The following is a 20,742-nucleotide window of genomic DNA, read 5'->3' on the forward strand; positions in this document are numbered from 1 at the left end:
TTAGGCAACAAAATGACTTAGTTACGTTTAGGAAAAACATCATGGATGGGCCTGAAATAAATTCAAATATACGTAAACAATGTATTATGCTGTAAGTATGGAATGTATTATAAGTCACTGAAAGTCAGTGAAAACCGAGCAAATAAGGATTTAAAGGGTTATGGTCATTTGTCTACCTTGCACATAAAGTTTGTATGCAAATGTTTCTGTGTCCATACCTTCATCTACATTTATGTGCTTTCAGTGTGCAAATAAATGAATGAAAGTCACAAAAACCAATGAGATGGTACATAACTATACATAACTAAATATTCTATGTCTTCTTCCTCCCCCTCCTCCTCCCTGCTCTCCTTCTCCCTGGCTCATCTTTATCCCCCCCTCTTCCTCCCTGTGCAGGCATGAAGATCATGTACATGCACGATGACACAGAAACCCTGAAGGACACCGTGGCTCTGCGGCTGACAGATGGCGTCCACACAGTCCGGGGAACGGCTCAGGTCACCGTGCTGCCGGTCAACGACGAGAAGCCACGGCTGCTCAAGTACACACAGACACACACACACACACACACACACACAGATGTGAGCTGATATGAGGATTTAGTACTTAGTGCTTGTTAATATGACATTACTGGAAATATGTGACTGTGTGAGGTTTTAGGTCAGGGTCGGACCTTTTTCAGTGCCCTGATAGATGTAGAAGTTTTGCTTGGTACATAAAGATAGCTTCTACTTTTGATATTAATTTAATTTGACTGGTTGATTTTTAGATGAATATGAATACTTATTATTGGAGGATCGATCTTTGTAACAACTGTTTCTTAGTGAATATGTGAACATTTACTCAGAACTCAGATCTTTTACTTAAACGTGCTCGCACAAAATTCAGAGCATTTTTATGCCTCCACACGGCTCTCAACAATTTGACGGCTGAGCCGGCGGGTCGCAGCTAACTTTGCAAACAGTGCAAACAGCGGCAACAGTGCTTCCTGTGTTAGTTCTGTCTGCTAATAGTTTACCTAAGGGGGAACCGGAGGGTGGATGCTACACTTCAGCGACGACGACGTCAGTCGGGATGGCGTTATCAGCTGTAATAATAAGAATCATTTATATTATATTGCTGGATTATAATTATTGATGCATTACTTTGTTCATCACTTTAATATTGCAGCTGGTAGCTGGAACTCATTTTAATGACTTTATATACTGCTGGGTAGCTTAATCTATAACAATACATCATAATTAGGGCCCGAGAACCGACCAGGGGTCGGCGAGGCCCTATTGAAATCGCTATGTTTATTATTATTAGGGCCCGAGCACCAACCAGGGGTCGGCGAGGCCCTATTGAAATCGCTATGTTTATTATTATTTTTCTCTGAAATGAATCGCATTTTTGAGGGGCTAAAGGTGCTCAAAAACCAACGACACTATGCACACGAATCAGAAGTGGTGAAAATGTATATATCTTATAGGTTTCGTGTTTGGGTGTCGCAAAATGGTTCGATAGCGCCCCCTATTGAGTAGCCTCACCGTGGGGTTTTACCTAGATGTATGAAATATGGTAGGTATATGTAACATGTTGAGACGTAAAAAAAAAAGCAGCCATTCAGAAATATACCGTAAACCTAACAGGAAGTCGGCCATTTTGAATTTTAGGTTGTTTTTTCACCATTTTCAGGTGCTGTACTTTAACAAACTGCTCCTAGAGATTTAACCCCATCAACTTCAAATTTGGTCAGTAGTATCTTAAGACCTTTGTGATGAAAAGTTGTTCAAAGATAAAAAAGTTATCAAACTATGTTGCCGTGGCGTGGCGGTAAAAAAACGCCATTTGCTAAAAAAAAAAGGAAATTGTTGTAAATTTAAATAATCTTGCTCCAAATTTCTCATTCCTGATAAAAGTCATTGCCTGATGACATCCACATGGAAATTTTGGCTCACAATCATAGCGCCACCTAGTGGTAACAGGAAATGTCATGTTTTGTACTTTGAAGTGCTCTGACACAAATTAATCAGATCCACCTCAAATTAAGTCTGAAAAGTCCTAAAACCTTGATGATGCTTTCTTTTGAAAATTGTGAGTTTTTGTCAAACGGCGGCGGTGTGGCGGCATGGTGAATTTCGATGAGTCGCCATGAACAAAGAAACCGTTGTAACTCGACTCCAGCTGGTCAGATGTTTTCCAAACTAAATAAGTTGGATGAGCGTCCCGGCCTGACGACATCTACAGGCCAATTTGGAATCATACTCATAGCGCCACCTAGTGGCAACAGGAAGTTACAGTTGTTATATTTTGGCGCACTACTCTTAGCAGGTTATTCATATCCACCTCAAATTTGGTCATGAAAATGGTAACACCTTCACGTTGCCAGACAGCGAAGCTTTTGAGTTTTCGTGAAATGCCGTGGCCATGGTGACGCATTGTTTGCCATGAAACAGGAAGTCGTTTTTGAAGGGCTAGAAATGCTTGCAAATGAATAAAACTTGGCACATTCATTAAAGGTGCTAAAATGTGTTAATGGCTATGTTTTTTTTGCTTGGGTGTGGCAAGGTGGCTCGATAGCGCCCCCTGTAAAATGTACCTTGCGGTACGTTTCACCTAGATGTACAAAATTTGGTAGGCACATGTATCACATGTAGGGGCTGTGCTCTAAACCCAGCAGGAAGTCTGCCATTTTTAATTTTGTGTGATTTGTTTGTGTATTTTTGCCCATTTCCAGGCTTTGTACTTTAACTAACTCCTCCTACAGATTTAACCCGATCAACTTCAAATTTGGTCAGAACAATCTTAAGACCTTTGTCATGAAAACTACTTCAATTCGTGAGTTTTTATGAAACGACGTTGACGTTGACGAATTTACATGATTTGCCATTGAAAGGCAAACTGTTGTAACTCGAATGTACTTGGTCAAATCTGCCACAAATTTGACCGACTTCATAGTAGTCCAGGCCTGGGGACATCTAAATGGCAATATTGATTCACAGTCATAGCGCCACCTACTGGCAACAGGAAGTCAGCGTGATGCTACAAACATCATCCGATTTACAAGAAATTTACATTGTGTGATCTACATTTGATAATGAGCAACATCATGCATTTTTTGCGCATCTTCTCTAGCACCACACAGTGGACACAGGAAGTGGTGAAAAATTTGCAATCTGTTATTTCCTGTGCCAATCAATCCACGCAGGAAATAATCTGAAATAATCTGTGTTTTTAAAGATTTACTTCTTCAGTAGGAACCAATGGGCTTGGAGCTGAGAGCCACAGACAGGAAGTCAGACAGTATTGAGAGACCGACTTGGTTTGGGTCTAAATATGGGATTTGTTGATTATAATAAAAATATAGAATTATGCTTTGAAACAAGATATTGTTTAAGATGTGGAACACATTGATGCATTTTAGATGTTTCGTTGTCTTTGAATAGTATTAATGTCTTGTTTTACATTTTAATTTGTTGTTATATGTTGATGGACTCTGACATGATAATCAGTAGAAGAAGCTTAGCAGGAGGGGATGAGGTCAGTGGAGTCAACATGGGACGGGGGGAGGGAGGGGGGGGGGGTAGAAAGAGGAGTAACCTGTGTGTGCACATGTGGCCGGTCTCTGCTTGAGTGGGTGTTTAGAAAGGAACTGTGTGACCCCCCTCCTTCTCCTCCACCTCCACACATAATATTTTCATTTGAACGACTGATTGGGAATTTGCATCCTTCACTGGGTTTCCCCATTCTGTCCCATCACCCCCACTCCTCACCCACGTACGCTGTCCCCAGATCAGCCATTGGTGTGCGTGGGTGCGTTGGCACAGGCCGAGCTGGTACTGTAAAGGGCACCGAGGCAGAAGTAACGCAGAGACTTGGCAGATGCCGGCCTCCTTGTTTTTACGTTCCTGCAGGATGGACGTGGCAGCTTCCTCTCCTGCGTGGATTTTAGTTCCGAGTGAGGAAGCAGCCAGACGCTTTCTGATGTTCAACCCCCCCCCCCAAACACCACCACCACTACTCAACAACACCACCACCAGCCCAGATCTCCATGATCCCGCTGGAAAAACCTGCTCTCACACTAACTTTCAACTTTTTCCTGCTTGTATCTAAGTTCATCACATCAAACAATCAAACAATTGTCTCATCCACAAGACATTTACAGTAAAGACATTTAACTGGGTCTTATTTTTATACTTGTGTCCATCATTACACATATCAAGTTTCAAGTCTTTATTTGTTATCGTTGGCAATGAAATTCTTTGTTCTCAGGCTCTCTCCATCAGTGGCACTACAAATGGTATAAAAGAAAAACACATTCAGTAAAAATGAGAATTACTATGATGGCGTATTAGGGCCATTGTAGGTAAAAAAAAATTGATATACACGGAGTCACGGAAGGGTAATTTTCTGACAAAAAAACTGAAGATTAAAGTCATAAATTATTATTATTATTATTATTATTATTATTAATAATAATAATAATAATAATAATAATTATTATTATTATTATTATTATTATTATGACTATCCTAAAGTCCTTAAACTTGTATTCGTAAATTTTAAATTAACGCATGAAATCCAAGATGGCTGACTTCCTGTTGGCCGAAAAAAATCTCAAAAAGATTTAATACGCTGTTGCAGAGGCGAGCAATGACCTACCTGAATTTCACGAAGTTCGAAGTAACTTTTTCTCAAACCTGCCTGCATTTGAGGGCGCTATAGAGCCCGCTGGCGACGCCCGAGCCCCATCACTACAGAACTTTGCAATTTTTGCCAGTTCTGATTTTGTGCATCCTAAGCACCTCAAAAATGCGATCTCGCAGCAGAAAAATAATATAATATAATATTGTAATCCCTTTTACCACTTGGAGTGATAGAAGCTGGACATTTCAAACACATATCCAGTGTTTTTATAAAAGCTGAGCGCAAGAAAAAATAAAGTCTAAACTGATGCTCATCATGTTTACCTGTTTATTCACTTGTTGAACTGGTTTGAACACCACAGAAGAAAAGTCCAGAATCAACTAAAACTAACCCAGTTCTAAAATGTACAGTGACTATATATTAATCATTGTTTTGTTCTTTGTCGGTGTCTTCAGAAACGCTGGGTTGGAGGTGTACTCCGGTGAGCGCAGGGTGATCTCCAGCGTTGTTCTGGAGGCTGAGGACCTGGACACCCCCCGAAACCAGGTGTACTACTTCATCAACGCTGCACCACGCTTCGGCAAACTACAACTCAAGGTGAGGAAACGACACTGGGTGTGTGGGTCAGTTTGAACGGTTCTCTTTGTGAAGACCAGTTTTGAGTTTTAGACCTCAATATTGAAGACATTTTGGAAAGTGTGGTCATTTTGTCTGGTTCTCACCTCTTCACAGGGCTGATTAAAGGTCCAGCAGAAATGGAATATAATATTCATAGCTATGTTTTCATTAGTGTATAATCACCTGAAGCTAAGAATGGTTGTGTTTTTGTTTCGTTCGAGCCCTTCATATCTACACAGGGAGTGGGTCCTCTTCATAGTCCATCATGTTGCTCTGCCATGTTTGTACAGGAGCCCAGAACAGGCAAACCAAACACGAAACTCTGAAAATAACTCTAAAGAGAGCCTTTCACATTTTTACGTTACCTTTGCACTCGGCGGCTCACGTTCTTGGAAAGGGAGGAGTGAGTGGAGGAGTACTCAGCTGGTTGCAATCTGCAACCACACCACTAGATGCCGACTAATCCTACACACTGCACCTTTAAGGGTTTGAATTAGGCAGTGGTGGAATATAACTAAGTACATTGACTCAAGTACTCTACTTTAGTAAAAATTCAATGTACTTGTACTTAACTTGAGTATTTCTATTTTATGCTACTTTCTATTTCTAATCCACAAATCTCAGAGGGAAATATTGTACATTGTACTCCACTACATTTGTCTGAAAGCTTTAGTTACTTTGCAGATTACAGTTTTTCATCCCCTTCTTGTCCAGTGAAAACTACGTATGTCCAGATGTGTTGATTTTGAATGTTTGTGATAAACTGAAGGATGAAGTGTTCCTTTATGGGTTGAGAAAATTCTCCTACTTGTTAAGCTGAATAAAATCTTTAAATTCACAAAGCCACAAAGCTGAAAACAGGGCTGTAGTTCTGACACCATGAAAAGTGTAATGTTTGGAGATAGGTGGTTCTCCCAGGACAGCAACACTACAAATATATGATGATCTTATAGAACAGGGGTCTCCAACCTTTTCTCCTCTGAGAGCTACTTTGACAAAATGTCCGAGAGCTCCTCATATTTTGTATTATAAGTAACATTTATTCACATCGCTCAGCTCCACCCAAACCAGCTGAATAAGCTTCTTTTGAGTGAACATTTAGAAAATGTTGATATCCAACACTCACATTTTGCATCAAAACATATTTAATTCAGCAGCATGTGCATGCTTTTTTCTGTATGCATTTCTTTACACTTTCAATGTGTCAAGTTCACACTATTAAATACAAATCAGATTAATGTCATAGAAAACAAAACAATGTTGTTACTTATTTTACTGTCTGTCCACATATCACTATATCACATCGCATCACTTCCCTTCACATTCCCTTCATCATCTGTAGTTCACATGCATGGATTACATGCATACCCCTGCTTGACCACCTGATGTCGGTGTGGAGAAGCAGATCCCCATACTCAGCAGAACATTCCTCCAGGAACAGCTTGAAGCTCCTGTGTTGCTTGGCCTTTGCTCGAATGGAGTTGATAATCTTAACAACAGGTGTCATGACATGATCAAATCCCATAACCTTTGTGCATATAGCCTGTTGATGAATGATACAATGATAGGTCGGTCCGCTTTGCAGAGGGCAATAAATCCTGCGTGACGCCCTGTCATAGCCGGCGCTCCGTCAGTTGCTACAGACACCAGCTTTTCAACAGCGATCTTTTTTTCCACCAAATAGTCCTTCACAGCATCGTAAATATCAACTCCTCTGGTTGTAGTTCTCAGTGGAAGTAAGGTCAAAAACTCTTCTTTTGTGGAAAAGTCATCAGACTCCATCCGAACGAAGATAACCAGCTGGGCCGAATCGCTGGAGTCAACCGTCTCATCACACTGGATGGAAAACCATTTGCACCTCTCCATGTCCCGTTCTAGCTGCTCCACAGCATCCGCAGACAGCGCAGACACTCTCCTCGCTACAGTATTAGCACCAAGTTGTACATCGGCGATAGCAGACATAATTTCTGTCTTGCTTTTATGGTCCTTGAATAGCGTCATAGTAGTCATCGCCTCTTTTTCCCAAAAGTCCCCTGAAAAGTTGCCGTGGACTTTGGTGACGTGGCGCTCTACGTTACATCTTCTACCGACTGAGACACACACACTTGTCATTCACATTCGTGAAAATAAAACTCTGTTTCCCATTCCTCATGAAAATAGTATGTTTTCTGCCTTTTCTTGGCCTGGCTATTTCCTGTGGTGATTTTCAGATCTGGTGTGTGCTCGCTAGCCTGCTAACATCTCCTAATGTTATGGCGTGACTGATGTAACCAAACCTGGCAGCAGCGTAACTCGTTTAATTGACAGCTGATTGGCAAATAATCAGTTTGTGTCAGAAGGGGGCGGGATGTCTGTGAATTTGATTGGATTGAAATTTAGTTTTACCAAGTGACTTTGTCTTATCAAATCTGTTTACATATTCTTTGAACCGTTAGCGAGCGACTCAGAAATGGGTCGCGGGCTACTGGTCGCTTGCGAGCGACGTGTTGGAGACCCCTGTTATAGAATATGATGCATTGCTGTAGATTAAGCTACCCAACAGAGTACAAAGGCGCTTAAATTAGCATCATCATATATAATAGTAACACTGACAGGGAACATTGAATACTTTTACTTTATGTACTTTAACTACATGTAGCTGATAATACTTACATACTTTTACTTAAAGTAAGAATGTCGGACTTTTACTTGTAATGAAGTATTTTCACAATGTGGTATTAGTACTTTTACTGAAGTAAAGAATCTGAATTACTGTTTGAAAAATTAAACTATATATTTTATTTTTTGATAAAGGAGATTGCGCTTCAACAATGGGATTTACGGTGCGGTGCTAGACCAAAAGTCAAATGAGCATAAAAATGTGATAGGGTAGCACATCCCAGATTTCAAAATCAAGGAGGACAAAATACTAGCATCACATCACAATAGATAAATCTTCTTCAGAAGCTCTCTGAAGAAGGCTTTGTGCCAAAACGCATAAGCGTATGTCTATTGTGATGTGAGCCATTTAAACAAGTGAATTGCCAGTATTTTGTCCTCCTTGATTTTGAAATCTAGGATATGCTACCCTATCACATTTTTATATATTTTATTTGTGAGGCGTTTTTAAAGATTTACGTCTTCAGTAGGAACCAATGTGCTTAGAGCTGAGAGCCACAGACAGGAAGTGAGACAGTATTGAGAGATCTAAACAATGAGATTTTGCAACTGTAAGAATATCAACATTTATTTCTTCTTACTAATTATATAAAACTCTGAGTTTATTTCCAACGCTCATGTTCCTGGTGTTTTTATTATAACCAATAGATTTTTTTGCCTAAACTAGAAATTATGACCCAGATTATTAGATAAGTATAGTTTTCCTTTAAGATGAGCTCATGTTGTACTGAGTGAATGATCCATCAGTGTTGTAATGATCTGAACTGTGTGACTGCAGAAGGAGTCGGGTTGGACCGAGCTGTCTGCCGGTCAGAACTTCACTCAGGACGACGTGGAGATGAACCGTCTGTGGTACGCTCACACCGCTGCCGCCAACGCCACTGGGTTCAAAGGTCACGACAGCTTCCGCTACACCCTCAGCGATCTGGACAACGAGACTCCTGCACAGAGCGTCTTCATCTCCATCCACACCGTGCAGAAAGGTCAGAGGTCACCTCAGTGGTAGAGTTCAGGGCAGTGGGCAACCTGAGAAGTGAAGCCAATGCTGAAGTACCTTAAACCTGCATTCTTTCTAATAGCCAGCAGGGGGCGACTCCTCTTGTTGCTAAAAGAAGTCTGGTTGTATAGAAGTCTATGAGAAAATAAGCCTACTTCTCACTTGATTTATTACCTCAGTAAACATTGTAAACATGAGTTTATGGTCTCAATCTCTAGTTTCAAGTCTTCTTCAATACAGCATGATGTTCATTTAGTAAATTATGGTCCCATTTAGAGTCAGACAGACCATAAAGCAGGGGATGCTTTAGGGCGGGGCTACCTTGTGATTGACAGGTCGCTACCACAGCGTTGTCTGGTCTGGGAGTTGTCTGTGTTTTCGTCACAGAACTTTAACCCTTTCACAGTGTGTTTTCAGTTCATCAAAGTTATTTACTTTTTTGGTCGCCTAAAAATCTCCTATTCAGCGTTCAGTTGTGCTTAGCTCCACCCTCTAGTGTCACTTCTGGTTGCAAAAACCAAGATGGCGACGGCCAAAATGCCGAACTTGAGGCTTCAAAACGGCAGTCCACAACCCAATGGGTGACGTCACGGTGACTACGTCCACTTCTTATATACAGTCTTTGGTACAGGGTCATGTTTGAAAGTAACCCTTCAAAGGCGAAACGCTCGCAGATGGTTAAGGTTAGGCGTTGGCCTCTAATGGTTATGGCTAGGATAGGTCGTTGGGCGGCAAGTTTCTCGAGAGTTTTTGAACATTTTCGCAACTTGGGGGTTACCATCTAGACACAAAGTACACGGAGTATGGCCGATGCTTGACTTTAAAGGACTTCTCATCCAGGTTGGCTTAAAAGTTGAGTTTCAAAGTTCATTCCTGACCTGCAATCAGCTGAATACAATATGAGCTCCAGGTCCATTTAGTGTTTTTCAACTCTAAAGCTGACACAGTCGAGGAGTCCTTAAAGTGTTCAGAAAGTGAAACACGTCCATGAACAACTGCCTAAAGTTACAGCATCAAGAAGATGCATCTACTCACACACTTGAGCCCTCTGTGGTCTCTGTGGTCTCTCTGGCCGGTCGCGGTTCATGTATTATTGAGCGCCACCCCCCCTTCAGCTCACCGTGCCAGCTTTGCCAGTCGGGTGAACACGGTGCGGCGAGGCCTCGGACCTTCTGGCTCCGGGCCCTCTGATCCTGGAGGAGCGGAGGTGAGAAACGACCGGCCTCCTCAGCCGGTGAATAATTAACGGAGGGGAGGTGGAGCAGCTGTGGATGGGCGTTGGCTCATCTCCTCTGGGTGCTCCACCTCCTCCAACAACAACGCTCCAAGAAACAGAGATATCCAGGCCTGTTTTATTATTGTGTTATCTCGCCCTAACCCTTTAACTAAAGAGGAAAAGAAATATCCCTTTAACTTTTGCCAGTCGATGGAGACCTTAATGATTTGCAGTATGAAACAGCACCTTTATTTTTAGTTTGAGCGTCTCAGGAGGGATTTTTAAAAATCTTTATTTATTAAGGGTAGATTCTCACGAATGCTCCTTTAAAGGGCTATTCACACAGTTTCACACATTCACCGCTGTAAATCTGGGCTGTAGGTGGAAGTAGACAAGTCGCCATCACTATGCGGTGGCACCTCACATGTAATGTATGTAAAGAACTGTCCCGCAGATCCCGTAGAACCAGTTATATGTTGAGACGTCTTTTCTGTTCTGTGCTTTCATCATTTTTGGGGGAAAAAAGTTGAAGCCACAAGCCTCTGCAGCTTGAAATCAGTTTTATCTAAACCGCCATTATTATGAAATCCTCATGTTTCGATTATACTTGAGCAGCTTGCCGACACAGTGCAGACGAGGACCTGCTAATGGCCGAGTCTGTTTCCTGACCTACATCATTAACGCTTCTATGCTCACTGCAGAGTCAGCATAACAGAGAAAAAGAGATATAGAACGAAAATAAACATATATATTAGGGCTGCCAAAGTTAACACAATAATAACGTGTTAACACAAAGTCCTTTTAACGCCACTAATTTCTTTAACGCATTAATGCAACTTGCGATTTTCAGGTTGTAGCAGGCTCAGTTTTTAAAGCTGAATTTAAGATACTGGTATCATATGAAACTAAAAAACCTAAGGAATCCATTGTTACCAACAATGTCATAATATCTTGTTGTGAAGGAGGCTCCAAACTGTCACAGCCATTTTCAAAGGGGTCCCTTGACCTCTGACCTCCAGATATATGAATGTAAATGGGTTCTATGGGTACCCACGAGTCTCCCCTTTACAGACATGCCCACTTTATGATAATCACATGCAGTTTGGAGCAAGTCATAGTCAAGTCAGCACACTGACACACTGACAGCTGTTGTTGCCTGTTGGGCTGCAGTTAGCCATGTTATGATTTGAGCTTATTGTTTTATGCTAAATTAAGTACCTGTGAGGGTTTCTGGACAATATCTGTCATTGTTTTGTGTTGTTAATTGATTTCCAATAATAAATATACTGGAAAAACAAAGTTCGGAAACTTGTGTTTGGTGGATTATTTCTCTGTTGTTACAATGCTAATTGGCATTATATTTTACATCGTTGGAAAGCCTGTTTATTTACCTTCGCAATGATGTCCAACTTGTAAGGATCATGCATTTGTGGGATGAGCAGCACAGCTGATTATGTGGGTAGCGCCCAAGAAAAATTTGCCAAAATGCTCTGCCAATGGTAAACAGTGTGTTCTCATAAGGCTACCAGGAAGCCTGCAATGATTGCCCTTCATCGTCAGGCCCATTGGCGCTGGTGTCGACAACACAGACAATGGAACCTGAACATGTGGGGGAATGTCATGTTCAGTGATGAGTCCATGTTCTGTCTGCCAAAGTTGGATGGCAGGGTCAAAGTATGGAGACGACGCGGAGAACGCTATGCTGATTGTTGAACCGATCGAGTAACAGCTTTTGGTGGGGGCAGTGTCATGGTGTGGGGGGGGGGGCATCTCCCTCACTGGCAAAACAAGGCTTGTCATCATTGAAGGCCATCTCAATGCAGGGAGATATCGGGATGATTCTGCAGCCAGTGGCGATCCCATATCTCAACAATCTGGGACCTAACTTCATCCTCCAAGATAACAACGCTCACCCCCACAGAGCCAGGGTTATCACAGACTACCTCCACAATGTGGCCTGCCAAGAGTCCACACCTCAACCCAATTCAACACTTGTGGGATCAGCTTGGGCGTGCTGTACGTGTTAGAGTGACCAACACAACCACACTGGCTGACCTGCAACCAATCCTGGTTGAGGAATGGAACGCCATCCCACAGCAACGTGTGACCAGGTTGGTGACCAGCATGAGGAGGAGGTGCCAGGCTGTTGTGGCTGCGTATGGATCTTCCACCGCTACTGAGGCTCCTGACGGTGGATTAAATTAATCAATATGTCTTGTTTGTTCCTTGTTACTGATAGAGAGTTCAATCATCCAATCCACCAAACAACTCAAAACAAGAGTCAACACCAACAGGAGAATACACTGTTTACCATTGACGGAGCATTTTGGCAAATTTGTTTTGGGCGCTACCCACATAATCAGCTGTGCTGCTCATCCCACAAATGCATGATCCTTACAAGTTGGACATCATTGTGAAGGTAAATAAACAGGCTTTCCAACCATGTAAAATATAATGCCAATTAACATTGTAACAACAGAGAAATAATCGACCAAACACAAGTTTCCGAACTTTGTTTTTCCAGTTTATATAAGAGTATCAAATACTTGACAAATCTACCTTTAAGGTACATTTTGAACAGATAAAAAATGTGCGATTACGTTGCCATTAATCACAATTAATGCCTCCAGGTGACTTGGTGCTGCTGATCAAAGCGGTGCGTCTGATGGAGGGGCAGCGGGTCGTCTTGAACACCGACATCCTGCTGGCGTCGGACTCGTCCGGTCGTCCGGAGGAGCTGGTCTACACGGTGTCTGTCCCGCCTCGGCATGGCCTGGTCCACGCCGTCCAGCAGCCGGGCGTCACCCTGATCACCTTCACACAGCTGGACGTAGCCGCACACCGAGTGTGCTACACCCACGACAACAGCCGCCACGCAGAGACGGACTCCTTCAGGTGAGAAGACACACTCACAATACATGGATGTCTATGGCTGTTAATATTCAAATGAAATCGTCATCATATTCACAGCTTTCTTAAAAAAAGATTAAGATCCCAAGAAACCATCCGAGTTCAAATAAAAATCAAATAGAACAAATATATGATTAAAAACATAATAATAATTTAAACCTGATATTTGAACTATTGCAGCATCTATAAACCAAACTCTTCTGTGTTTCACTGTTGATGGTGAGCAGCTGTTTGACTTTGGCCCTCTCAGTTAAGTGAAGCTATTTTGCAGCACAGCATGAAATTCTGCACACACCAGGAGAATAAATGTCAAATGATGTGCCTACATATTGTGAGAGGAGGATATATCTGTCAGAAAAAAAAAGTATCACACACAACATTTGGCCGACAAAAGAAAAACTGGGCAGCGAGACGAGAGGGCGTCAGGAGACGAGAAGCTTTCTCTGCTGCAGTATGTTTATCTGCTTTTCCAGCCAATTTGGCAGCAGCAGGGTTTTTAGAGGAGGGGGGAGTATGTTGGGGTGAGTGTGACCTGGACTGTGTGAAGACCCCGGGTTTGTCACCCAGACCTCTGCTGCCCCGACCGGCTGGTTGTCTGGCTCTAAAAGAGCCGGTCAGATCACAGCCAAGACTCAGAGACTGAGAGACTGGAGGACGGTGAGACAGACAGATGCGGGGAGGGAGAGAGAGACAGAGATAGCGAGAGACAAGATGAGAGACATCCAGAAAGACAAACAGAGAGAGAGAGACAGAGAGACAAACAGACACACTGAGAGACAGAAAGAGGGAGAGAGACAGACAGACAGACAGACACACTGGGTGACAGAGAGAGAGAGAGAGAGAGAGAAAAAGACAAACATATATATATATATATATGTACAGACAGAGACAGAAAGACAGACAGAGAGAGAGAAAGGAAGACAAAGAAACAGACATATATACTAAATACCATATACTAGGGCTGTCAAAGTTAATGCGATAATAACGCGGTAACGCAAATTCATTTTAACGGCACTAATTTCTTTAACGCATTAACGCAACTTATGAATTTGAGGTTGTAGCGGGCTCAGTTTTAAATGTAGAGTTAAGATACTGGTATGATATGAAAATAGAACCTAAAGAATCCCTCGGTAGATATATATATAGATATATGTATATACAGTATTTTATTTTTTCATGCTTCTTAGAAAAAGAAAAATAACTTTTTAGGTTCATGATGAGTTTCAGTGATTGGCCAACCCGATATCACGCCAGAGCGTGTAATAGACCTGCCTGTCCACCAGAGGACAGCATGTCAGTGTCAGGGACGTTTTTAATATTACACGCCTGTATTAACGTGCCGTACCCAGGGTTTCTGCCAGAAGAGTTAAGACCGGCGGTAGGGAGGGGATGCTGAGCAGCAAATCTCGGAGGAGCAGATTGTCATAATGAGAATAGCGCTGGTCCACCTTAATAGCCCATCTTAAGCGAGCCTGAGCCGAAGTTATGGCTTACTTTGGGGCAAACCCCTTCAGTGAACAGACTGTGGTAAGCAAGACACGGGACCTTGGCTTGTGTCTTGACGAGTTGTAGCATTTCTTCACCGACAGCCTTAACTGTACACACACTGCACTGCTACGCTCACAGCTATACTGTCTTCACACTCGCGATCAGTCCGTCACACACACACACACACACACACACACACGCACACACACACACACACACACACACACACACACACACACACACACACACTCTCTCTGTCACTTGACCGCAAACACCGACCGACACTCGCTAATGTTAAGCACACAACCTGAGTTATTCTTTAAAAGAGTTTGCTACTTGTATAACACATTTCAGTTTAAAAAAACATCTTAAAAATACATAATTTCCCGATGCTTAGGCCCCAAGGGGGAGTCAATTTAGACCCAGCGGAGTTGCAGGGGGGCAACAAAGCTACTGACTTAGGTTCAGGCAAGAAAACCACTTGGTTAAGTTAAGGGAAAACTTCATGGTTGGGCTTAAAATAAGTATGTAAGATAAGTAAAACACGTACAGAAACAACGTAACATCAGTGCAGGAAACAAAGAATCACTACAAAACACGTGACAAACGTCATTAATCTAATTTACCAGGTGTCCTGGTTGAAAGTCCAGTGTTTGTTGGACCCATCCACTTTTCCACAAACCCACCATAAGTGGTCTTTCTCACTTTTTATACTACGTCACTACCTCAGAGCATATTTCAGAGTATGGAAAACCATTACTTGATTCAACATTGCACTTTCACGCATTGCTGTGAGACTGGGCTGGACTGGCGGTGTATTTCATCATCATGTTTTTAAATCTTTGTTGTATATGAGTGAAAAGAAGATGAAATCATTTGATGTGTGTGTTGTATCAGGACAGAGCAGGATGTTAGTGTGGCCCCATCTGAAGAACACACACCTGTGCATCATTCCTGAGTGTGTGTCTGCTGTGTGACAGCAGATGATGAATGGGCATTACTAGGAGAATAACAAAAGCGTTGGCACGACGACGACGGCCAGAGCGCCATCCCTGGGCAAATATGGCCGACATCAGAGCCAGATGTTACATCAGGACCTGCCTCTGAGTGTGTGTGTGTGTGGTGGCCGGTGTGCTGAGGCCTGGGGCAGTTAGTCAGCTGCAGGGCTCAGAGGCAGATTGTGTTGGCAGAGGGCTGAGAGGACAAAACACACACACACACACACACACACACACACACACACACACACACACACACACACACACACACACTCTATAGTGACAATTGACAGTGCAGTGGACCTGAAAAATGAGCAGTGTGTGTCTACAAATGAGAACAGGCCTTTATGTGAGTGATGGATGACTGAAGCTGCTATCAGTGTTAATCAAGAGAAAGTCATGAGATTAATTACTGTAAATATTGTATAATCAAACTCCACATGAACACTTATTGTTCTTATTTTTTTTAATGTATTTCTAAATGTATTTTGTAAAAAAACAATTAGCAAAAAAGGCTGGAATTAAAATTTACTTTAACAGCCTAAAGGAGCTACTCCACTCATTTAGTATTTCACTTCCATAGAGTTGTGGGCATAGCAGACAGTATATAGATAGACACCGCATTGACTCCTGGATCATACGTCATATTTGCCCAGGCAAGAGCTGTCGTTTTCCTGGATGAAAATCACTATAACGTCTACATTTCTCAACCGATTTCAACGAGTTGTTTTATATTCAAACGTTTATGATCTACGAGGAGTAACGTTAAATTAACGTTACCATTTTTTCTTTTCTCAAAGATTTGGTGAAAAACTGTTAAATACATTAACGTCACTGCTTCCGGTTCATGGATTAGCGATCTGTCTTTCGATATGGTGGATTCAATCAATTATTAGGTCTTTATTAAAAACTAGTACTCTCATATCACGTTTTCCTTTAAGCATTTTTCACATTATCAACTGTTAAAGTTAACGTTACATCTTTACAAAATGTTTGCTTCCGTAACGTCAGATAAGAGCTAGCTAACGTTCGTTATTGTTAGCTAATCAATATAAGTTGATGTTAGCTTATTGATGTTCATATCTTACATGATATCGTGTTTAAAACATGAAATGTACGATACGTTTTAAAACTGATGTGTCTAATATTGTAAACAATAAAACTAATATCATGTCTTTGTTAACAATTACGCTGTTAAATTATTTCGTTTTTTATAACTACTGTATTATCACCATTATTTCAATAAATTCAGGTCATAACTGATATTATTATGCTAATATTTATTGTTACCATTATTTATTTATGTACTACTATTTGCCTGTTATTCTGATTGCTCTTATTAGTAAGAACATAATAGTAATATCAGTAGCAGTGATAGTGGTAGCCTATAGACTGAAAACATGATCGCTAAAACAGAGGAAGACATTTCATTGTACATTTATTATACAGGGACCTCTCTACAAGTATTAACCTTAAACTAGGATAATAAGCCAAAGCCATACCTGACAAATTCCTTATGTTAAATGAAATATTTTCTATGACGTAAGTCATTCAGTTCCTGTCAGCCTACTGTACACACATCTACTGAGCGTCAAGCAGCGATTAGAGCTCAACTTTCGAGATCTAAGTGTCACGGTCTAACTGTCTGTCATAAGTCATTAAGGATGGGCTATAATGATTGGCTGCTTAGGCTTGGGGGCGGGCCTAGTTGGTGAGAGGGAAATGATTTGAGGCAACTCGTGGCGGAACCACCCGAACGCCACTAGGGAAGACTTTGGCGTGGCGTGTTTGTTAGTGAGAGTTGAATGCGAATCCTGAAAAAGACTGACTACGTGACACCGGGACTAAACAATGTCCCAGTGAATGTTAGTTTCTAAGTTTCTGTGATATTTAGCAACTAAACAGAGGACTGATCTCCCTCCAGATATTAGAGGAATGTTAAAAGAGTCATGTTGTCTCAGCAGGAATCTGTCTGACCAGTCAGAGGCTGCTCTTTTTGTCTCTCCTCTTCTCTCTCCTCTTCTCTCTCCTCTTCCCTCTCCTCTTCTCTCTCCTCTTCTCTCTCCTCTTCCCTCTCCTCTTCCCTCTCCTCTTCCCTCTCCTCTTCCCTCTCCTCTTCTCTCTCCTCTTCCCTCTCCTCTTCTCTCTCCTCTTCCCTCTCCTCTTCCCTCTCCTCTTCCTTCTCCTCTTCTCTCTCCTCTTCCCTCTCCTCTTCTCTCTCCTCTTCTCTCTCCTCTTCCCTCTCCTCTTCCTTCTCCTCTTCTCTCTCCTCTTCTCTCTCCTCTTCCCTCTCCTCTTCTCTCTCCTCTTCCCTCTCCTCTTCTCTCTCCTCTTCTCTCTCCTCTTCCCTCTCCTCTTCTCTCTCCTCTCCTCTTCTCTCTCCTCTTCCCTCTCCTCTTCTCTCTCCTCTTCTCTCTCCTCTTCCCTCTCCCCTCTCCTCTCTCCTCTTCTCTCTCCTCTTCCCTCTCCTCTTCTCTCTCCTCTTCTCTCTCCTCTTCTCTCTCCTCTTCTCTCTCCTCTTCCCTCTCCTCTTCTCTCTCCTCTTCTCTCTCCTCTTCCCTCTCCTCTTCCCTCTCCTCTTCTCTCTCCTCTTCCCTCTCCACTCTGCTGCCCTGTGGCCGGCTCTCCAGCGAGCTATGCCGGCGGGCAATTTGTCAGCTTTTCAACTCCAAAAAAGTCAGATGATCACAGGTTCCTGTTAATTTATAATGGACATCAGTGATGTGATATTTAAACAAACTATCCTCTTCAACAAGGAAATAAAGCCTCTCGTCTACAGACCGGTCTCTAGAGAGCGGTCTGTGAGCATGACTGTCTGTGAGCGTGACTACCCGGCTGGCTGGCAGCGACCCCGGCAGGCGCTAGCTAGCGAGCTTCTAAACTCCGACCACGGTTGAACAAATGTTCGATTCGCCATCTAACTTTGTAAAACTGCTGATATTCTAAATCTACACAGTTGATTTCTCGCCTCAAAAACTTGCAGAAGGGAATTTAGTGATGAAATAGCTACAAAAAATGTAAGAAACGAGCCGTGTTTGGCTTCTGTTGTTGTAACCGTAGCCTGTAGCAGTCCAGCGCTTTGCATTGTGGGATACAGTAGGTGAGGTAGACTGGTCCGATGCAGACTGGAGATTTTTTCCAAATCAGTATCGGTAAATCAGTATTTTTGGTATACTGTAGATTTTGCTTTTGTTCGCATACTACATACCACATACTACATACTACATTTTGGCCAAATCAGTACGTACTACTAGTATAGTGTGCGGTTTTGAATACAGCCATGGAGAAGTACTACACTACCCACAATCCTAAGTGTAACCGCAACGTCTCTGATTGGTGAAGTCTGTTGTTACCGTGGAAATGATTACCGCTAGGGTTGGGCGATATTGAAATTTCCCTACTGACGATATTGCTTTAAGAAAAAAGACGATATACGATATTATTGTCCAAAAAAAGCTGTGCCCGTAGATATAAATATCTATGGACTGGAGACACATACGTCTCAATACATAAGTGGCCACAATGTTTAGACAGTTAGCGCTATTTTACACCATGACATGCTGAGATCAATAACTCAGATCAATCAGCTGGTGACTAGTAACTGTCCTCATACAGTCTCGCCACTGTTTATATGTTGTTACCTCTGATTGAGGGCTGACTGCTCACCGTGGGAGGAGTTCTGGTCCGGCTGCTCTCTGTAGAGGGAGTCGGTGGCCGACTGGCGTATTCTGGATGGTGAGTTTTAAGATGAGAGTGGAGATTTGTGGCGTTTTCATCTTTAGTCCTGACTTGTTTATTGCACAGTTTACAAATCACTTCGTTCCCGTTCTTCGGATCTCCTTTTTCTTTGGTTTAAAACCAAAGAATCGCCAATGACCCCCCGTCCCCTTCTCCCCCTCAAACAAGCGTGCAGGAGATCAGAGAGAAAGACGATGTGTGTTCAGCTTTCACTACTTTTGTAGTTTCTAACTGAATCTCCTTCACTGTTTGTACTTTCAAATATCTGCTTTATTTTACTTTTACGCTTTTCAGCTGCATAGGAGTCGTGTTAAGTTGCTGCTGATGAAAACCCAACATTTTCTGATTTTGCTGCTTCATAATAAAAGCTTTTAAATAACAAAATGACGGGGGACTTTTATTGTGAAGAATATAGGAAATGAAATGTGTTTATCACTGTTTTACAGCCATTTCTTTGAGTAGCGGGTAACTGTTGTAATGGAGACGTAAATCCCTGCCGTGCTGGCCTGACGCACCGAGTTATGTGGAAAAATCCTACAAGGCACTGGAACTTGGCTTGTGTCTTGAGGAGTTGTAGCATTTATTCACTGACGGTCTGAACTGTACACACCGCTACGCTCACAGCGAGTTACAGCTGACTTCCTCTCACCGTCACACACACACGCTCCCTCGCTCTCTCTGTCTCTCTCTTGACCGCAAACACCGATACTCACTACCATTAAGCACACAACCTACGCACTGAGTTAATCCTTGAAGGACTTTGCTATTTGTATAACACATTTTAGTTTAAAAAACATCTTAAAAATACATACTCTAATTCCCCAATGTTTTGCCTGGCGAGGAGTCATCTCAGGCCTGCCGGGCTTGCAGTATACTGGCAGAATCCCTGTATTCAACATCATTTAATATCATTCTCTTATCGTGGACACGTGAGGACCATTATCGTGGCCAATCAATATCGTGTCTAACGGTAATCTCGTTGTCTCGCCCAAGCCTATTTACCGCACCCACAAACAGCTGGCGACGGTACGTGCTGCTCCATGGTCTGCTCCCGGATTTCAAACCGGATTAACATGGTGGCTTGTTTGGAAACTTTCTCTTATATAGAGTGCTACAGGAATGAGTCCTAAAACCCAGAAATGAGTTAGCATTTTATCACTTCTGGTTCCCTCGTCTGGAAGTCAATAGGTCTTTTGAATGGGTTTTTAGTAAGATGCCTGGAATAAGTCCTGTAGTTAACACAAGCTGAAGAGATTTTAACGAATCTTTAATCTTTAAGAAAAACATCTGTATAAACACATAAATAAATACGTATGAAATGACACAATTGAAAACTACCTTTAATTCTGGAGAGACAGAAACGTTTATTCTGCTTTTTGGTCCATTTAAACTGCTTATATTTGGTATTTCTGTTTGATAAATTATGATTCAGACTTTGATTCGTGGAAGAGAAAAAATTCTTCTGATTGGACGCTGCTACAGATGTTTCT

The 20,742-nt window shown here is 42.2% G+C and overlaps 1 protein-coding gene across 7 annotated transcripts in view; it reads left to right on the top strand.

Moving 5' to 3' along the window:
- The window catches only part of frem1b (Fras1 related extracellular matrix 1b), an 81,085-nt gene that overhangs the window by 44,182 nt on the left and 16,161 nt on the right, over nucleotides 1-20,742 (top strand). For all 7 annotated transcript variants that reach the window (XM_074636650.1, XM_074636645.1, XM_074636644.1 and 4 more), the window contains 4 exons: nucleotides 397-541; nucleotides 5,085-5,226; nucleotides 8,684-8,888; nucleotides 12,749-13,013. In XM_074636650.1, coding sequence (XP_074492751.1) covers nucleotides 397-541; nucleotides 5,085-5,226; nucleotides 8,684-8,888; nucleotides 12,749-13,013 — 757 coding nt within the window. The remainder of the gene's footprint in view (nucleotides 1-396; nucleotides 542-5,084; nucleotides 5,227-8,683; nucleotides 8,889-12,748; nucleotides 13,014-20,742) is intronic.

The sequence above is a fragment of the Sebastes fasciatus genome, chromosome 5, assembly GCF_043250625.1.
Source record: "Sebastes fasciatus isolate fSebFas1 chromosome 5, fSebFas1.pri, whole genome shotgun sequence".
Taxonomy (NCBI): Eukaryota; Metazoa; Chordata; class Actinopteri; order Perciformes; family Sebastidae; genus Sebastes; species Sebastes fasciatus.